We start from the raw sequence: 20,523 nt of genomic DNA, 5'->3' as shown, positions 1-20,523 counted from the left end.
TGCTCACACCCTCCAACATTTTTTTTAAGAGAGATTTTTCCTATAGGGCGTGTGCACTCACCGGAGAGACAGACAGAAACAGAGAGTGGGAAATCACCCCCAGGGGGATGGCCACATCACAATCCCTCCTCCATTATTCTCTCAGAATTTTGGGCTCACATGCACACATGCCCAGTGTGAGCTTTAAGCTGCTGGGTCTAGGACTCAAACCATGGTCGACGATGTGGGAGTCCGGTGACATAATCATTATGCCTTCTGCTGGTCCCACAAATGATTTTTAATTCCAAGAAAAATTATGAGTTTATTTTGATATGACAAAATTGAAACCCATGTGTATTCATTATATATTTTCCACAAAACTTAAAAAAATTCATCAGAGAGTATGTGTACCAGAGAAAGGGGCAAGAGACCAACACTCACCCAACCCCCTCAATGGGGCCTGGTTAGACCACCGTCCCTTTTTCTCCATTTTTCCACCCTGTCGGTATTTTGGGCATGTACCCACACATGCCCAGTGTGTTTTGTGAACTGCTAGGGCTGGGATTCGAACTGTGCAGTCGGCCATGTGGAATTCAGCTCCTTTAACCACCAGGCCCTGGGGATAGGCCTCTACAAACTTTTTCAAAACACTCTCTTACATAATATTCACAGCAAAAAGCATGCTAAGTTTTACTCCAGGGATGGGAACTTACCTATTATCATTTTGTTTGTTTTTGGCATAAGGCACGTGTACTCGCCAGAGAGAGACAGAGAGACAAAAGAAAGGAAAGTGAAAAAAACCACCCTGGCCAAGACGCAATCCCTTCTCTTCATTCTCCTTCTGGTATTTTGAGCACGCACACACGCACATACACATGCACCTGGAGTGATTTTCAAATCAAAAGGTCCAGGACACAAACCACAGTCAGCCCTGTGGGAGTCCAGCTTCTGCCTCCCCCTTTTAACATTCTCATACCCATCAGATCACAAGAGAACTTGTATGTCATATTTGGGCTTAAACTCATAGAGAACAGGTAGCCAGAGATTTTAAAGCAATAATGTAACTTGGCCAGATTTATTTTTTATTTTTAAGACGATCACTCTGATCACTAAGTCAAGAACAGATTTGTAAGAAAAAGGGGAGGGAAAGAAACAGAACAGGGGACTAGCAGATGGCATAGTGGTTGTGTAGCTGGACTCCCACATGGCCGACTGCAGTTCAAGTTTGGTGGCTTGAAACTCACGCCGGGTGCGTGTGCAGGTGTGTACGTGTGTGTGCCCAGGATCCTAGGAGGAGAATGACTGCGGGATGCCCCCCCGCCCGAGGGTGATTTCTCACTTTTCCTCTCACAATATGTCTTCCCCAACACCCCCAAGAGCACATGTGCCCTAAAGCAAAAACCTCTTAAAAAAATAAAAAGAAGAAGAAGAAACAGAACAGTCAGGAGTCCGTGGCAGGACACCAGGTGAAAGGTAACAGGGACCTGAAAAAAAGGCAATGTAGAAAGACCTGGGAAATCAGATTCAAAAGCTACTTCTGGGAACCAGCAGTTAGTGTACTGGCTATGTCGCTGGACTCCCACGTAGTCGACCGTGGTTCGCGTCCTGGATCCGGTGGCTTAAAACTCACGCTGGGCGCATTTGTGTGTGTGCCCAAGATCCTGAGAGGAGAATGGAGGAGAAGGGATTGCGGCGTGACCATCCCCCCTGAGGGGTGATTTCTAAAAAAAAAAAAAAAAAAAAAAAAAAAAGCTACTTCTGAGGCAGACTAGGCTCTGGTGACCAAGTGAGCCAGGCCCCACTCATTGAAGAGATTCAGCAATCTGAACACCACAGAGGAGGAGGCAGGGAGCTCCCAGGTAGGGTGTCCTAACCCAAGAATGGATTGCATGAAGTCAAAGTTGCAAGGCACCCTCATCTCTTCCAAGTCTAATCTTCCTGACATTTTCAACCCACGCCCTGCCTTAAAGATCATGGGTTAAACGACAGTGTAAGTTGCTAATATTATTTAAGCTACCACTATGGTTTTCTCATCTGGTACATCTTTCCCCTCTCATTTTCAAAGGACTGCCCTGGTGGGTATTATCCCAGCTATGGTCTTTGAATTAGAAGCATCAGTACCACTTGAAAACTTATTAGAGATGTAAACTCAGGCCAGCCTGCGGTGTGGTAGTTAGGATGGCTGGATCCCACATGGTCAACTACGCAGTTCTAGTCCCAGGCCCAAACAGCTCGAAAAATGTACCAGGCTCGTGTGTGTGTGTGCTCAAGATCCTGAAAGGAATGAGAGATGCAGGAGAAGGGTTTGCACTGTGACCATGTTCCGGGTGGGGTGGGGTGTGCTTTATCAATTACCCTCTCTCTCTCTAGCAAGCACACATGTCCTTTGACAATTAAAAAAAAAAAAAAAATCTGCCACAAAATGAGTAACTTAAAGGCCTTAATGAAACATCTAGAGACTTGTTCACCTATTCAAAGAGCCTGCTTAACGTAAGGTAAAAATAGATACTTTACAAGACAGACGACAAACCCTAACCTTGCTTCTTCCTATGGCCACTGTCAGTGTGCAAAAATAATTTATCCTCGAAGACGCAGTTTGAGCCTTCCCATGACAGTCTGTAACACCTGCCCTGCCCTAGCAGTGGAAAAACCACCCAGGAGCATGGTCAAGCTGCTCCCTCAGAGACGGCGCCTTCTGGATGAGCAACCTAATGAACCTGCTCAGGGTCATGCATTCAGTGAGTTGACGCCTACTATATGCCAGACATCTTGATGGCAAGAAGCAAGACAGAGTGAGTCAGCCCTCACTGCGCTTGCGGTGAGTGAGTGAGTTACACGTGTGGTAAGCACCGGCGAGTACAGGTGCTACCAGTGGACTGCAGCGAAGGATCCTGACATAGCCTCGAGCAGGGGATCTCCACCTGGGCTGACCCAGAATCACTTGGGACAGCCTCTAACTATACCAATGCCCAAGACTCTCCCCACGTCAAATAAATCCAAGCTCTGTAAACCCTGGGCAATGGTTTGTAAAGATAATCCACTCTTGGGTAGCTGGTGGTGCAGTGGTTAATGCACTGGATACTACTGGGCTGACTGCGTGGTTCAAAGTCTTCGAACACAGCATCCTGAAAGACACACCAGGCGCATGTGTGCGCATGGCCAACACCCTGAGAGGAGAATAGAGAAGGGATTGCAGTGGGCAGAAGCACCGTGCAGTGGTGCTTTCTCACTTTTTCTTTTTCCTCTCTTTCTTTCTCCCCAGAGAGTGCACGTTGTCCCATAAAAAAATAATTCACTCTTGGCCAGTCACAGTGGTACACGATGCTAAGATATTGCGCTCCACAGGCTTGGACCACTTTGGAGGCCTAGGTTCGATCCCCCATTCACTCTAAAGGCCAGGCGTGGTGGTGTGTACCTGTGATCCCAGCAACTAGAGAGGCTGAGGCAGAAGCATTGCAGGCCCAAGGCTGACCTGGCCAACACAGAGAGACCTTGTCTAAAAAAGAGCCATGTGCACTGGGCCTGTCCCGTAGTAGTCAAGGGAGCCAACTCCACCTGGCCAACTGTGATTCAAATTCTGGCCCCATAGGCTTAGAAAACATACTGAGTGCATGTGCATGTGTGCCCCAAATTCCAACAGGATGGAGAAATGTAGAAGAAACTGAGATGTGACCACACTCTGCTAGAGGTACTTTTCCTCCCTCTAGCAAGCACACATACCCTCTGACAATTAAAAAAGAGCTGGCTACAGTGGTGCCCAGTTGGGAAACTGAAGCAGGAGGACTGTAATGGCAAGAGCTGACCTTGGGGGAAAAGAAGTAACTTACTCTCCCAGGATTTTCCTTCCTTCCTTCCTTCCTTTCTTTCTTTTAAGAGAGATTTTTGCTAAAGGGCACGTGCACTCCACAGAGAGAGAGTGTGAGTGAGTGTGAGAAATCAGCCCCTGCTCCCTGGGCGACATGGCCATGCCACAAGCCCTTTTCCTCCATTCTCCTTTTGGGATTTCAGGCACACATGCCTGGCTGAGTTTTAAGCTGCTATGTCTGGGACTCGAACCATGGTCAACTACATGAGAGTCCAGCAATGTAACCATCACACCATCTGCTGGTCCCAATATTTTCCTTTCTTTCTTTTTTTATTTTATTAAAAGTTTATGGTGGGGAACAGCAGTTAGTATAAAGGCTATGTCGCTGGATTCCCATGGAGTCGACAGCGGTTTGCGTCCTGGACCCGGTGGCTTAAAACTCATGTGCGTGCGTGCCCAAGATCCCAAGAGGAGAATGGAGGAGAAGGGATTGCAGCGTGGCCATCCCCCCAGGGGGTGATTTCTCGCTTTCTGTCTCTCTGTCTGTCTGGCGAGCGCACGCGCCCTATAGCAAAAACCTCTCCAAAAAAAAGAAGTTTATGGTGAAGCATGTGTGCACGCAAACCAAAGAAAGAGTTATCAGTACCCCTTGTGATCTGGCCATGCTGCAATCCCCTTCTTGCAGTCCTCCCGCCCACCAGACTATGAGCGCTTGTACACAAGGGGGCCTGGTGTGTTTCAGGCTGACAGGACTGGGGTTCAAACCACAGCTGCCATGGGGAAACCTGGCTTCTCTTGAGCAATGTATTACTGCTACACCACAGAGGGACACCTCAATCCCAACCTTTTAAAGTTTCTTTCTTTCATGGGAGACAGATGAGAGAGAGAGAGAGAGAGAGAGAGAGAGAGAGGCAGACAGACATGATCTTGATGCTGTGATCCATTCCCAGCTCTAGATCCTGGGCACATGGGTGCCCAGCATACTCGGAGGTCTCCAGATGCAAACACGGAACCTTCTAACGTGGGTCAGCCTCCGCGTTTTCCTGCTGTGCCACTGTCCAGCCCACCTCTCCCAAGTAATTTTACATACTGCCACTGTAGACCAGCCCCTGGTCCTAGGCATCATGTGGCAGGCGTCGGGACTCTGCAGTCAGTCACGCAGTACCTGTCTTCCAGGAGCTTACCATCTAAGTAAGCAGCACATTAGCAAAATGCTCTGTGGGGACTAGCAGGTGGCGTAGTCACTGGACTTGTATGTGGTCAAGCGCAGTTCAAGTCCTGGACCTGGCAGCTTAAAACTCACGCTAGGCACATGTACGTGCGTGCATGCGTGGCCAAAATCCCGAGAGGATAATGGAGGAGATGGATTGCGGTGTGGCCGTCTTCCCTGGGGACCCAGATGATCGCTGTCTCTGTCTCTCCGTTAAGTGTACGTACCTTACAGCAAAAATTTATCTTTAAAAAAAAAAAAAAGGCCCTGTGGACCTTGGTACCTTCCCAGTACTTCTCTGGGAACAGGGAGGGGGCACGTGATCCCAGAGGATTACACTAGGCTTTTACCTGATTTTGCAAGGCTTGGTTTCTACAGGTACTGAATTGTTCTTTTCAGTCTTTATATTTTAAATATTGCAGGGTTCTTTTAGGTAAAATATCTGCCTTTAGTCAGTGAAGTCATCATAGAAGTTATTTTTGACCAGAGAGAGAGAGCAAGTGAGCATGCAAGCTGCTAGGTCCAGGATTTGAACCACAGTTGGCCATATGGGAATCCAGTGCCTTTAACCACGATACCACCTGTTGGCCCCATAAAAGCTACTTAAAGTTCAGTCTTAAAAACTTAATTAGTGGGACCAGCAGGTGGCATGCTGGTTAAGGTGCTGGACACTCCCATGTGGCCGACCATGGTTCAAGTCCCGGACCTGTGGTTTGCTTTCTCCCTTTCCCTGTCTCTCTGTCTCTCTGGTCAAATTAAAATGAATGAATGAATGAATAAAATTAAATAAATAATTCTTTAAGAAAAAAATAGATAAAACTTAATTAGGGGGGCTGACGGGTAGCATAGCGGTTGGGGTACTGGACTCCCACAAGGTCAACCATGGTCTGAGTCCCAGACCCAATGGCTTGCTTTCTCACTTTCCCTGTCTCTCCCTCTCTGGTCAAATTAAAAAATAATAATAATGATGATGAATAAAATAATTCTTTAAAAAATAAAGTTTAATTAGGAAGTTTCTTTGAATAAATGATTTTTAAGATGCAGTTTGAGGGGCCAGAAGGTGGTGTGGTGGTTAAGGTGCTGACACTACCACATGGCTGGCCAGGGTTTGAGTTCCGGACCTGTTGGCTTGCTTTCTCACTTTCCCTTTCTCTGTGTGTGTGTCTTTCTCTGGTTGAATGAAAATAAATGAATGAGTAAATACAATTAAAATAATTATTTAAAAAACCAAGATGTTGTATTAAAGTAACAGGAGGAGTTAGCAGGGGCATGTATGAGGTGAGGGAAGAGTGTGTGAAAGGTCTCAAGCAGAGAAACACGTGCAGGCCCAGACAGACAGAAGCTGCGAGCAAGGCAGAGGGGATACAGCAGACAAGCCCACGTCTCTGGCCAGCACCGTCGGCATCCTTGAACTCATTTACAATGACCCGCCACAAGCCTACTGAATCAGAGAGGAATCATGAGCAGTAATAGTTGTCTGTATTTCTGAAGCCTGGTAATATGAAGAATGTTGGACTTTATTCTTTTTTGTTATTGATTTTGCTGTTAAAGAATTATTTATGTATTTATTTATTTAATTCCATTTGTCATCATTTTTTAATTTGACCAGAGAGAGAGAAAAAGGGAAAATGAGAAAGTGAGCTACCAGGTCCAGGACTCCAACTATGATCAGCCATGTGGGAACCCAATGCCTTTAACTGCCATGCCACCTGCACACACACCCGCCCCGTTAGCTTTCATTCTAAGATAAATGAAAAAAATAAGTAAGGTTTAAATACAAGGATAACATTAGCAATAAAACGGGTTAGCATTAATAGCTGAGCAAAAAGTCCTCAAAATCTCACTTTTGCTCTAATCAAGAGCCACAATCATGCCGTTAGGGCCAAACAGGTACGGTGAACGCCGAGAGGATTTACCCCTCCACAGTGGGCCTAGCTGATGCCGGTGCCGACAGACAGGCGCCCTGTGAACACACGTCAGGAAAGGAGACGTCTACCAAATCCGGGTCTCACACACCTGGTTTAAAAGGAGAGGGCCCCGGCACAGCCACGGTGGCACAGGCAGCAGGACACTCCGTCTGACACCGGAACCACATGGAAGGCCTGGGATGCAGACTGTGGACTGACTCAAATGTGCTGGGCAGTTCCTGAGCTCACCCGCCTGACTGGCACGCTATGAGGACAGCTAGAGGGAGGTCCACTGCTGGGGGCAGGGGTGAGTCCTTGTCCGCCTGTCTCTCTTTCACAGAGTAAATAAACATTAAAACAAGAAGAAAGGAGAGGACACTCTACTTCTCATTTCTTTGGATATGACTATCTCCGAGCCTGGCTAGGCAAATCTGGCACCAAACCAACATTTCAAAGAAAACTACCTTTTGTTTCTTTGTCCAAGTAGCAGAGAGAGAAGCAATTCTAAAAACAAGACGCCAATAACCCAGCCAGCTCACCTCCCACATGTAGCTTCGACCACAGAGCAAATAACCCTCTTGAATGAATCTACAGGAGAAGCCTCAACTTGGGACTGTTCCTTGTGATAGGCTTCCCAGGAACAACCCTCCTCTGGGCTGAAAAGGCTGCCAACACCTTCATTTCAGTAGGTCAGAGCAGAAGCTCTTGGATTCCTAAACCTTAGAAGACTGAAGCTGGGGCCGGCAGGTGGTGTGATGGTTAAGGCACTGGACTCCCATGTAGCCGACTGGGGTTCAAGTTCCTGGAGCTGGCAACTCTCTCTCTCTCGCGCGCGCATGTGCCCTATATCAAATTAAAATAATAATAAATAAAATTATTATAAAAAAAGATATGAAGCACATTTGTTTGATTTCTTTAAAGAATTATTAATTTAATTTCATTTATTGTCTTTTTTTTAAGTTGACCAGAGAGAAGGAGAAGGAAAGTGAGAAAGCAAGCAAGCTGCCAGGTTCGGGACTTGTACCATGCTCAGGCATGTGGGAGTCCAGAGCCCTTAACCACCACACCACCTGCTGGCCCCAAAGCATATTTGTATATAAGGCTTCTCAGGACTAAAAAATACTAAATACAGTTCTAGCAAAAGCAAGCAGATACTTTCTGAAGGGGATCAACTTAAAACACGGACTGAAATCCACTGACTTGGTTTCTTGCCACAATCACATCTCACCCAGATTTAGCCACAGATGATGATGAGGGAGTGGTCACACATTTCTGGCTGAATCAGGTTAAAAAGCACATTCCAGTAAAGTTCAGGATGCAGAAAACAAAGATTTATCACTCTGTTCAGACACTTAGTCAGTTGAGAAAGTCAACAGTCACAAAAGTCCCATCTGACAGTAGCTCTTCATGCTGCCTTGAAAGCCTGAATCCCAGACACTGGACTCTGCCACCCTTGCCCTACCTACTGTAAGGGTACGTCTCAGAGGTCTTCAGAGAAACCACAGGAGGTTCAGGGGAAGAGAACTGCAGTCTTCCACCTGTTCCGTAGAGATCCGCAAACGATTTTCTCCCGAGTCAGACTAAACGAAGAGGCAGGCTTCAAATCCAAGTACTTCAGGGTCAAAATCTCACCGTTCTCTTACCCAGCCAGTATGGCTAAATTTTTACTTCCTAAGTGAACCAAGATTTATAACAGAGGATTTGCTACCTACCACCTTACTAGATTTTATCTCTGTCCCCAGAAAATTAACTTTCAGAGGCTGAGAGAGTTGACTATGTTTGTAGCAGATTTAAGATTAGGGGCAGAGCCAGCTGCATGGCCCAGTGGGTAGGTAAGAGGGTCAGATCCCACATGGCCAACTATGGTTCAGATCCCAGCCCCTAACAACTTGAAAAACATGCCAGGCATGTGTGTGTGTACGCACAGAGTCCCTAAAGGATGGAGAAATGGAGAAGACATTGCATTATGACCACACACTGCCAGGGAGTTCTCCCTCCCTCCTTTCTTCCCATTTGTTTCTATCTCTCTCTAGCAAGCACATGTGCCCTGGCAACTTAAAAAAAAAAAAAAGACTAAGCAGATGTTCAAAGAGCCAGCATACAATTTCCCAGTTGATATTAGCTGCATTTCAGATATCAAGACCAGGGCCTACAGCCCTCTGGGGTGACAGGTACAGCAGCAGTTATTATGGAGTGCCTACAATCCCCAGCGCTTGTTATTAGTGGTACTTGCCACCCCTGAAGTGAACACTTTAGGTTCATTTTACAGATGTAAATACTAAGGCGTGAAGAGATTAGATGATTTGCCTCCACTACATAGTTAGTGGCAAAATCAAATTATAGACCCAGGAACTCTAGAGCCAAAACTTTTGAATTTGCCAGAAGGCACATGCACTTGCTGTGAGATACGAGAGAGACTGAGAAGGAAAGGGAAGGAGAAAACAAGAAAGCACTTGCCAAGGGGCATGGTCACGCCACAGTCTGTTCTCAGTCTCTCTCTCCCTTCAGGACTTTGTGCACACACGCACAAGCCCTCACAAGTTTCTCAAACCGACAGGACTGGGACTCATACCGTGTAGTCAGTCGAGTGGGATCCAGCTGCGGACTGGCTCTCAGGCTCATAATGAGCAGACTGTATTGCCCCTCTCAGGACACGAGCAATCCATAAATAAGCAGCACGCTCTCTACTATGGCAGAAGCACCTGTTCACACACCACCACGAGATGACCCCACTGAGCTCCACGCATGGTTCACTGAGATGACGCATGCTAAATGTACCCAAGATCCTACCTCCCAGCTAAATACCAAGACAAAAACTGAAAAGCTAAGGCCTCCAGAGTAAGTTCAAGAAACGGAGACTTTTCTCAACTTTGATGAGATCAGTGCTTCTAACATCTCTATTTTCTCTGCTCCCTCATGTGGATCCATGCCTAGAACCTAAGATTTAAGCAAAACAAGCTAAAACAAATCCCAATCTATTCCCTGGTCAGGTAGACAGAATACACATTTTACAGGTCAATGAAGTCCTATTCCAGAGCCAGTAGATGGTGAGGTGGTTAAGGCACTGGACACCCACATGACCAGCCGTGGTTCGAGCCCTAGACCTAATGGCTTGCGTGCCCTGCGCATGCGTGCTCTCACACTTTCTCTCTCTCTCTCTCTCTCTCTCTAAGTGTGCCTCTCTCTGGTCAAACTGAATAACAATAAATAAATAAATCAAACTAAACAAATAATTCTCAATAATAAACAAAGTCCTATGCCAAATTTTGAACCTAAATTCAACAAACAGCATATTGTTCATGAGATCGATACTACCAAAACACCCAACCAAAGACTGGCTTTCTTTGTTTTCCTCTATGCCCTCCTCCCCTTTTAGAGGGTGGAAGAAATACTCACAGGCAAGCTGGAGGGTCTTGACTGAAGGCTCAGGTTCAATTCTTCTTGCCCTCCCTTACTGGAGGTCATTGAGGGAGCTGAAGATGCCTGAGATCCAAATGAATCTTGAGATAGCTCCTAAAACAGCAAAAACAGAAGTCATGAAAGCCTGTATGGATACACCACGCAACCTTACTTCATGGTGAGAGCAATACAGGACATACCCCATTCCAAGTAATATTCTCTGAAGGAAGAAAAGTCCACAGTGTGACAAGAATATTCACAGTAAACTCTTCCTGATAGAACTGTCACCCATTTATCACTACCAACAGAGACCTGTTTCTGGGGGTTAAATGCTAAACTCTGGCCACTACAAGTTATACCAATAAAGGACTGAGATCAATTAATTTTAAAAACAAACTCATGCTAGAATCCCTGCATTAAGATGAGTACTGCATCTCTCTTTCAAAGACATTACCTGGGATGAGATATTTATTCCAATGATCCTGTCAATTCATGAAATTTTCAGTGGACTTGTCATTACTCAGTTATTTCTCCTCTTTTGGCTCTATAAAGAATAAAGCCTAGGCCAACAGGTGGCATGGAGGTTAACGCAGTTGGATCCCACATGGCCAACTGCAGTTTGAGTCCCAGATCTGGTGGTTTGAAAAACACACAATGTGTGTGTGTGGTGTATGTACCCAATATCCTAAGAGGAGAATGAAAGAAAAGGAACTGTGGGTGGCATCCCCCTGGGGGAGTTATTTCTTACTTTCTCTCTCTCTTGCTCTCTCTCTCTCTCTTTGGCGAGTATATGACCCTGTAGCAAATTGAAAGAAAAAAAGAAAGCCCAAACTGCTATTCTAGACTTTGTTATCTACCCGTCATTCACTAGCTACAGCTCCAAATGAATTTTTGCTGTTATCCAAAATCAAATCCATCCTCAGTAAGATTTGCCACTGAGAATATTTTCAACAATGTGGCATCAGCTCTGATGACGATTTCAAATGAAGGAGTCCACAACAGCAAAACGGAATGGCAGCGGATATGAACGTATGGCACAGCCACTCAAGGTGACTGTTTTTAAAAGACCAAAATCACTTGAATGTGCAATTTTTTTTTTTTAAAGAATTATTTTATTGGAAACCAGCAGTTAGCGTAATGGCTATGTCGCTGGACTCCCACGCAGTCGACTGCGGTTCGCATCCCGGACCCGGTGGCTTAAAACTCACACCGGGCGCGTGTGCATATGTGCCCAAGATCCCGAGAGGAGAATGGAGGAGAAGGGATTGCGGCGTGACCATCCCCCCTGGGGGGTGATTTCTCACTTTCCGTCTCTATGTCTCTGTCTGTCTGGCGAGCGCATGCGCCCTATAGCAGAAAAAAAAAAGAATTATTTTGTTATTATTATTATTTTTTAATTTGACCAGAGAGAGACAGAGAAATTGAGAAAACAAGTTGCCAGGGCCAGGACTTGAACCATGGTCAGCCATGTGGGAATCCAGCACCTTAACCACTGTGCCACCTACTGGCCCCAGATGTGCAGGTTCTAATAAGCTGGTTGAAAAAAAAAATAGCTCCATTACCTTTAATTTCTTATGTCTATGCAACTTTCCATTGCCCTATTTCTTCATCAGTTAAGGAGACCTACAGGTCTTTATGTAGTTAAGGTTATGCCTTTATTAGTTCAATGAATCCGGTTAGCAGTTTACCCAGAGTTTAATTGGTTTTTAAATGTACTTTAGAGAACTAATTCATATGGCAGAGTTCTCAGGGAACCTGCACCCAAGCTGTCTGAGGTCACACACAGGAAAAGGCAAGAGGCAGGGCCCCTTACCTGTGGTGGAGGGAAGCGCTGCTGGGAATAGGCAGTTTGCTGGGACTGCTGCGACTGGGGCTGGGGGTACGCAGCCTGCTGGGGGAGCGTCGAGGATGCCGGCTGCTGAGGTTGCTGCTGCTGGTAGGGAGACTGTGCCTGCGGCTGTGAGTAGGGGGGCTGGCTCTGGGGGTGCTGCTGTGTCGTGGACTGCTGGGAGGGGTATGGAGTTGGGGACTGCTGATGTGGAGGCTGGGAAGGCTGCTGGGAATACGGAGGCTGAGAGGCCTGGAGCTGTGGTGGTTGAGACTGCGGCTGCTGCTGATATGGAGGCTGGGCATGAGGGGTCTGGGACTGTGGCTGTTGAGGGTAGGATGGCTGCTGCTGCTGGGGGTGAGGACTTTGCTGGTTGTAATACGGAGTCTGGCCCTGCTGACCATACCCGCTGGGGCCTTGTTGTCCATAAGGAGGAATCTGTAGGGAAGGAAAAGATACTTTTAGCGCCAACTCTCCTGAGTGAAGAAAGGTGAGTTATTCTGTCAGAAGCTGTAATCGAACCCGAGGATAGGACAGAAAGGCAAAGTTGAGCCTCAATACGAAAGGCCCAGGGTTTTACTACTATCCCTGTCTAAACTGACCCAGGAAGGACAGCGAAGCTTGGTTATTAGTGGAGCTTGCTTATATTGGGTCGTCAAAAAAGTCATGATCCATTTTTGCATAAAAACACATAGAAAAATACATCACAGCTTTTCTTTATTTTTTTTAAAAAAATATTATTTTATTTATTTATTTATTTATTGACCAGAGAGAGACAGAGGGTGAGAGTAAAAGAGAGAGGAAGTGAGAGAACAAGCCACCAGATTTAGGACTCGAACTCTGGTCAGCCATGAGGGAGTGTCCAGCACCTTAACCGCCATGCCACCTGCTGGTCCCCATCATAACTTTTCTGATGACCCAATACATTATGGAATTCATCCACTGAAAATGTGCACTAAATATCTGGGCAATTTATATGAGGCCAAGAGCAGGTGTTTGACCAACGAGTCTATTCTTTCCATTGTGGTCTAGACTGTTTTTATGAGAACGAGGAATCTGTATTCTAAACACAACACATAGTCAATAGCAGCCTGGCTCAACCAGCTCAAAACCCAGTTTTGCGATCCTGATAGTACAAATCACCACGCTACTTTGGTTCTCCTTCATTTAGTTTTCGTTCAAGAAATATCTGAGGGCCTCCTTGCTTTCCTATACCAGTCACTATTTTAGGCACTAGAGATGTTATCTGGTAATCAGGAAAAAAAAAATCTACCCCATCTCCCCTCTATTTTCTCACTGAAAGAAAAACAAGGAAGAAAAAAAGGCCCAGCCTCCGTGGTGCTGTCAGTAGTCTGCCAGACTACGGGGCTGGAAACCACATTGCCCACCACAGATTAAGTCCCGAGCCTGGTCAGTCTGAAGGCATTCTTGGTATGTGCATGCATGCCCAGGATTCTGATGGCCTAAAGGACTAGAGGAAGAGGATCATGATATGACCGAGCGTGGTGTAGGTGCTTCTCTCTCTGCTCGAATCCAACAGGGGCCAGCTCCATGACCTGGTAGTTAAGGCAGCTGGATCTTACATGTTTGACACATGGTTCAAGTCCCAGACCCAGCTTGGGAAACATGCCAGGTTTGTATGTGCCCAAAATCCTAAAAAGAGGGAGAGATGAGGAAGGAATTGTGGCGTGACTATTTCCCATGAAGGGTGTTTCTCCTCTTCCTCTCTGGCAAGGAGTAAAAGTGGGGGGAAAAAAAGGCAACAACATCCCATTTTCTGTATTTCAGGGCATAGTTGCTTTATTCTTTTGAAATAATTATTTATTACTATTATTATTATTATCATTATTTTGATTTGCTATAGGGCACATATGAGAGATAGAGAAAGTAAGAAAGGAAGCCACTGGGTCTGGGACTTGAACCATGGTTGGCCATGTGGGAGTTCAGCGCTTTAAACACCATGTCACCTGCTGGCTTGGGCATACTTACTTTAAAGTCTTAAAAGGAAAATTAGGTTTTATATTCTGGCCCTCATCATTTTCAGTAAGAGTATCACTCAAGTATAAATGGTAGAAAACACAGGCCAGCCGGTGGTATAGCGGTTAAGAAAGCTTGCTCCAACATGGCTGACTGTGCAGTTTTAATCTGGGATCCATCTGCTTAAAAATCATGTTGTGGGAGCCAGCTGGCGGCATGGTAGTTAAGGATGCTGGACTCCCACATGGCCACCTTGAGTTTGAAGTCCCAGACCTGGTGGCTTTCTCTCTCTCTCTGGTCAAATTTAAATAAATAAAAGTTAAATAAAATAATTCTTTAAAAAAAAAAAATCATGGGACCAACAGTTGGCATAATGGCTAAGTCGCTGGACTCCCATGTAGTTGATTGCAGTTCGAATCTCAGACCTGATGGCCTGAACTTATGCAGGGCACTTGTGCGTGCGTGCCCAAGATCCCGAGAGGAGAATGGAGGAGAAGGGATTGCGGCGTGGCCATACCCCCTGGGGGAGGGGGATTTCTCACTTCCTGTCTCTCTGTCTCTCTCTGTCTTTCTGGCGAGTGCAAGCGCCCTATAGCTAAAACCTCTCCCACACTACCCCTCTCCCCCAAAAAATCATGCCATGTGTGTGTATGCCCAAAATCCCAAAAAGAGAGAAATGGAGACAAGACTGTGGCATGACTATTTCTCACAGTGGGTGCCTTCTCTCTCTCCTGAGTGCATACACCTATGGCTAAATAAATTGATGGACAGATAGATAGTAGAAAATTCTGTCAGTATAAAAAAAATTAAATAAAAAGATAATGGGGCAGATGGCCAAACAAAAGGGTTTCAAGGGTATTCTACTACTATTTGTAATAGCGTTGTTAGCATCTCTGCTGTTCAGCCTTTCCTTTTTCTTCTACTCCCAGTCTCTCCTAAATATTCATTTTGAACAAGAAAGCTTATCTTTGAAGGCTCTGAGGAACATGAAGGGGCCTCCTCCCTTCCCGGGGCACACGGTGTAAGTGATCTCCAGGGCAGTGAGTAGGCGCTCAGCCACTGCCTTTCTTTGATCCCAGCCTCCTCCAGAGGGAACCACTCAGCGGGTATAAGGAGGCCAGTAAGGTCATGAGAAAGACAGGTATGTCCAGCCTGTGGCCAAGGAGTCGTTTTCCTTGGAGGACATGTAGGACGGGGCCCACAATCCTGGTCTTGTTAGAACACACTATAACTGACTGAGCTGGCTGGCTTATGCTTCTGTTGAGAGGCTTGGAAACCAAGAATACGCTCAGCTCCTGTAGCCCACAGACCTGATCCTAGACAGCAATGAAGGCTGAGGTAATCGAAGTTCCCATCTACCTGCTGAGCGTAAGAGAGGCCGCCCATGGCACTCTGTGTCCGGCCCTGCATGGTCATTGGGTACCGCTGCGGGGTCTGGGACCCATATGGCTGCCCTGGGTACCCGTGTCCTTGTTGCGGTGCTGACGGAGGTCCCTGTTGTTGCGAGTATGGGTTAGTCCCGCCATATGGCTGAGGTCTCATCTTGCCCATCTGATCCATCGGACTGGACGGCTATAAAATAAAAAGCATTTCATTAACCTGTAGTTTTGATTGCCTCTGAATACGAACACACAAGCATACAAGTCTTTTGAGTCTATACACCACATAGGAAATCAGATGTTATGAACCAGTAAGGGGCAGACCCAGTACTCTTTGAATAAAGTCATAAAGGTAAAATGAGGGGCTGGCAGGTGGTGCGGTGGTTAAGGTGCAGGACTCCCAGATGGCCGACCATGGTTCAAGTCCCGGACCTGGTAGCTTGCTTTCTCACTCTCCCTCTCTGTTTCTCTCTTGCTGATCAAACTGAACAATAATAATAAATATAAAAATAAAATTAAATAAACAATTTTTAAAGGGTAAAATGAAAATACTGGCCTGACTACAATAGTGCAGGTGATTAGAGACACTGCTATGTGAGGCAGAAGGCATGTGGGAAGATTCTGGCTGGCCACAGGCCTGAGGAAGGATCATGGCATGAATACCCTGCTGCAGTGCTTACCTGTGTCTATCTCTCTTTTTTTCAATTTGCCAGAGGACAAGTGTGCTTGCCTTTCAAGCCAGAGAGAGGGAGACAGAAATTATCACCAAATGGGGTGGTCATTCTGCAATCCTTTCTTTTCCATTTCTCCATGCTGTTGGGACTTGGGGCTTACACGCACATGCACCCCCCACATAGGTTTCATGCTGCCAGGTCTGGGATTCTAACTGCATGGTGGGCCACATGGGATCCAGCTCTCTTAACCACTAGGCCATGGGGCCAGCTCTCTCTCTCCTATAAAATAAATAAACTTAAAAAAAAAAAAATGAAAGCGCTATATGCTTGTGAAAGTATCTGGTAAGCCAAAAACTACTTGTAAGTGTAGCACATCCAAGGAGCAGACCAGGTGTGGAGCAATTAATGATGTACTCTATGTTGTAGAAAATCAGAACTAAGGCTCTTCAGTTGGGACAGGACGGTCCTGCTGTGCACTGCTGTGACCTTGTTCAACACCACCAAAATTCATGCTTTGAAATAATATAGCTGAGAATTCAAATACATACATCCAGATGTTCCTACACTTCCAATGGTGGAAACTTTTCCCCCTGCACAGCTCTAACTCGCTTGTACTACGGTACAAGCAGTTCAATTTGTGCTTCCTTCCAAATGAGCAGTGAAGCTAAGTAACAGGTTGTTGAGGGAACAGTAACTGGATTTAGAGACTTGTGTACCTTAAATGAAAAGTTCATCTCCTTTAAAATTCAAGAAGGCTAAAATTTCTGTTCTTTTAAAGAATAAGAAGATATGATGGTACAGCACCAATAATGAAAACTCAGATTTTAATTCAGATATTTGGCTACAAACATAGCTTTATATAGAATTCTTTGTGGAACAGCGGGTTTGATCAGCTCATTCACTTTTTTAAAAAAAATTATTTTTATTTATCATCATTATTTTTTTTTTTTAATTTGCTACAGGGCACACATGTTCACAAGAGTCACCAGGTCTGGGACTTGAACTGTGGTCAGCTCTGTGGGAGTCCAGCACCTTAACCACAACTCCACTTGCTGGCCTGTCATTCACCTTTTTTGACACGCCTTTATCCCAGTGGCGCTGCACAGGCCAGAGCTCTAGTATTCTCTCCCTGTCAGGGGTACCTATGTAAACTAGGAGACTTCATAAAGTTCATGGAAAAATAAAATTATAGAATTAAACTACCAGTTTATTTTGCTGCAAAAAATTTGAAATTCATGCACGGGTTTTTCATACAACACGTTTTCCATGAACTTTTTTTTTTTCAATTTCTTTTTTTTTTTAGAGAGATTTTCACTGTAGGGCACGTGCGCTCGCCAGACAGACAGAGAGAGACATAGAGACAGAAAGCGAGAAATCACCCCCCAGGGGGGATGGTCACACCACAATCCCTTCTCCTCCATTCTCCTCTCGGGATCTTGGGCACGCACGCACGCACACGCGCCCGGCGTGAGTTTTAAGCCACCGGGTCCAGGACACGAACCGCGGTCGACTACGTGGGAGTCCAGCGACATAGCCATTACGCTAACTGCTGGTTCCCTCCATGAACTTTTGAAAGTCCCCTTCTTAGCTACTGGTGGTGTGGAGGGGGACAGGAGAGTTTCTCTAAGAACCGCTTCCATTCAGTAAAGCAGGAGAGTAGGCCTGGGCCTGACCTAACACTTGAAAATGGGATCGTACTTAAACCGGAGCTGGTGGGTAGATATTTATACTCGGGGTCTGAATATCATTAGCTCTTCACTGAAGGAATTTAGTGGTTCTCAAATGTTAGCATGCACCATCAATCACCTGGAGGGTCTGTTCACCACCGGCTGCTGGGACCCACCCCGAGCTCCATTCAGAAGGCTCAGGGCAGGGCATTAGCTGCGCATTTGTAAGAAACGTCCAGGTGATGTTGGCGCAGGGACCGAGAATGAGGCGACTGGCCTAGCCTATCCTATGCCTAGGGTCCCTTCCCGTTCTGTTATTCTACAATGTGGGATATACAGGGTCTTAAACGACAAAGCCTCTAAGCCAAGGGAGGGGGCATCCGAAAAACTGGTTGGTAGTCGGTGTCTATTTTTCTTTAAAAAATGCTACTGGGTCGTCGGAAAAGTCATGATGCATTTTTTTATGTTTTTCTATGCAAAAATGCATCTTGATTGTTCCTATGACCTAATATTAAGTGCTTCAAAACAGAAGGGAGTTATGAAGAAAAACAGACAAGGCAATAGGCCATACAGACTTGTAAACACCGAGAGGAAAAAGCAGTAGCAGAGCTTGCACAGGCTACGGCTAAAAGCTTGACAAAAAAGCTCACAGGGAAGATGGGCGCGGCCTCCTCGCCCCGAGCGCCTAAACTACAGAGAACCATCGTAAAACTGTGTCCCAACTCTCTCCATCTCCACGTTATCGAAGAGCTGCTTCCAACAATCCTAACGAATGTCTGCCCAAGTCCTGCATATACTTCAGAAACTCCAGTACTATTCCCACTCATAATTTTGGAGTTACCTGGATTCTTTTGGGATTATTTAGGAAGTTCAAATTTGACACATGGACTATAAATAGCATGAGGTCTTCCCCAACACATCTGGCACTGGAGCCAAAACATGGCCATTCTCTCCGGGAAAGAGCTCGGAAGCTTACGTGGTCACAGCGTGCTACGCAGGCCCCCGAGGTGCTCGTCTCATCCCAGACTGCGGCTGCTGTCCATGCCCATCTCCCTCCCCACCTACCGAAGAGACTGCATCTGCCTGCTGGGATCTCTGTCAGTCTAGGTCTCCCAACAACCTGAAGGGTAAGCATTACCATGGTTACTGTGGAGCTTCTAGAGCAGCAGTTATTAACTGGGGCTACAGATTGGAATTTTCTGTGAAGCTACACAAACACTGACTGGGCCTCTCCCTAAAGATTTCCAATTTAGTGGGTCTGACAGGGCTTGGGCTTCTCCCTACCTCCTACTGCCCTTAAGATCCTTGAATGACTCTGATGTATATACTGTTAGTTAAGAATCAGGTGATCTGCAGAGACCGCCCGATAAAATTTTCTGTGATGTGTGACTATTATGTACTTGAAATGTCACATATGACTGAGAAAATGAATTATTTTTATTTACTTTTAATTAATTTAAATTCACATAACCACATGTAGCTAGCGGCTACCATATCAGACAGCTCAATTCTAGAGCAATGCTCTCAGATCGCTTTCATTACGCACTGCTCAGTAAAACTGCAAAATGTCCATCTCCTAAATCCTGAACAGCATCACCAAGAGAGAGCAAAGGGGCGCAGACGACGACACAGAGAGTGACGCTCTGAGAGACTGACCCAGAGAGGAAGGTCAGGTCCCTGGTAGGAGACCCTTCTGTGTATGCTGGACACACATGTGCTCGAGACCCAGACTGGCTGAACCTGGGAGGGGGGAATCATGGCATTAAGACCCAACTGGGGGTGCTGTTTGTTTCTCTGTCACTCTTGCTCTCTGGCTCATGGGAGAAATAAACAAACAAACCTGAAAAAGAAAAAAAGAATGGGCCAATCCTATGGCCTAGTGGCTAAGGAAGCCAGATCCCATTATGGCCTCCGGAGGTTCAAATCCCAGTCCCAACAGCTTGAAAGACATGCCGGGCACTCATGCATGCATGCCCCAGATCCTGACTGGCAGAGCAGAGAAACAGAAAAGGAGGAACTATGGTGTGACCACGCCCCACTTCGAAGTGCTTTCTCTCTCTGTCCCTGGTGAGCATGTGAGACCTCTGGTAATCTTAAGAGAAAATAAATAAATAAGCAGAGAGTGTAGTCCTGTAGACTTGGGTTCAGTCCTAACTGCCTAGTTGTCTGACCTTGCACAAATCTTCATCTATACATGCACTGTGGCCCACCAGCAGTGCAATGCTCTGCAGTGCTGGAAGATACGGGTTCAGTTTCCTGGACAACCTGTACACACAGGGCCCATGTGCCAGCGCTGTAATCCTGGCTGGCTGGCAAAGGCTGGGGGAAGATGACGGTGTGAGACCCCGTCTTTCACTTTACACTCAAACTTAAAAAATAATGAAATGCACATATTGCACTTCACACAGTGCCTGGTATTTAAGTGCCTGATAAATAGCAGCCCTGATAAATTAAGCTCGACCCGGCTCTAAAGCCATCTACGTGCGGTACAGTTTTACACGCTGTCTTAGTCCCACCCCCAAGCTCCCTACAAGCCACACATGCCCAGCTCTCTGCCCTGCCCTCCTGCCCACAAGGGCTTCCAGTAGCACAAACTTCACCTTTCAACATGAAGTCACTTCACACAACTTCAGCAAACTTTGATATCTCATATATCGTAAATTCAGTTAGCACCGTAAGATTTAGCACTTAGCTTTAG

The 20,523-nt window shown here is 46.0% G+C and overlaps 1 protein-coding gene across 1 annotated transcript in view; it reads right to left on the bottom strand.

Annotated features, from left to right (window-relative positions):
- The window catches only part of ARID1A (AT-rich interaction domain 1A), a 69,551-nt gene extending 50,603 nt beyond the window's left edge, over nucleotides 1–18,948 (bottom strand). Inside the window, exons 1-4 of the mRNA XM_014591965.2 lie at nucleotides 18,802–18,948; nucleotides 15,465–15,677; nucleotides 12,114–12,566; nucleotides 10,298–10,414 (exon numbers count right to left, since the gene is read on the bottom strand). Coding sequence (XP_014447451.1) covers nucleotides 10,298–10,414; nucleotides 12,114–12,566; nucleotides 15,465–15,665 — 771 coding nt within the window. The 5' untranslated portion in view covers nucleotides 15,666–15,677; nucleotides 18,802–18,948. The remainder of the gene's footprint in view (nucleotides 1–10,297; nucleotides 10,415–12,113; nucleotides 12,567–15,464; nucleotides 15,678–18,801) is intronic.
- Nucleotides 18,949–20,523: the final 1,575 nt, after the last annotated feature.

The sequence above is a fragment of the Tupaia chinensis genome, unplaced genomic scaffold, assembly GCF_000334495.1.
Source record: "Tupaia chinensis unplaced genomic scaffold, TupChi_1.0 Scaffold000628_1, whole genome shotgun sequence".
Classification (NCBI taxonomy): Eukaryota; Metazoa; Chordata; class Mammalia; order Scandentia; family Tupaiidae; genus Tupaia; species Tupaia belangeri.
Note: the sequence above shows the minus strand (reverse complement) of the source record. Positions and strands in the feature narration are given on the sequence as shown.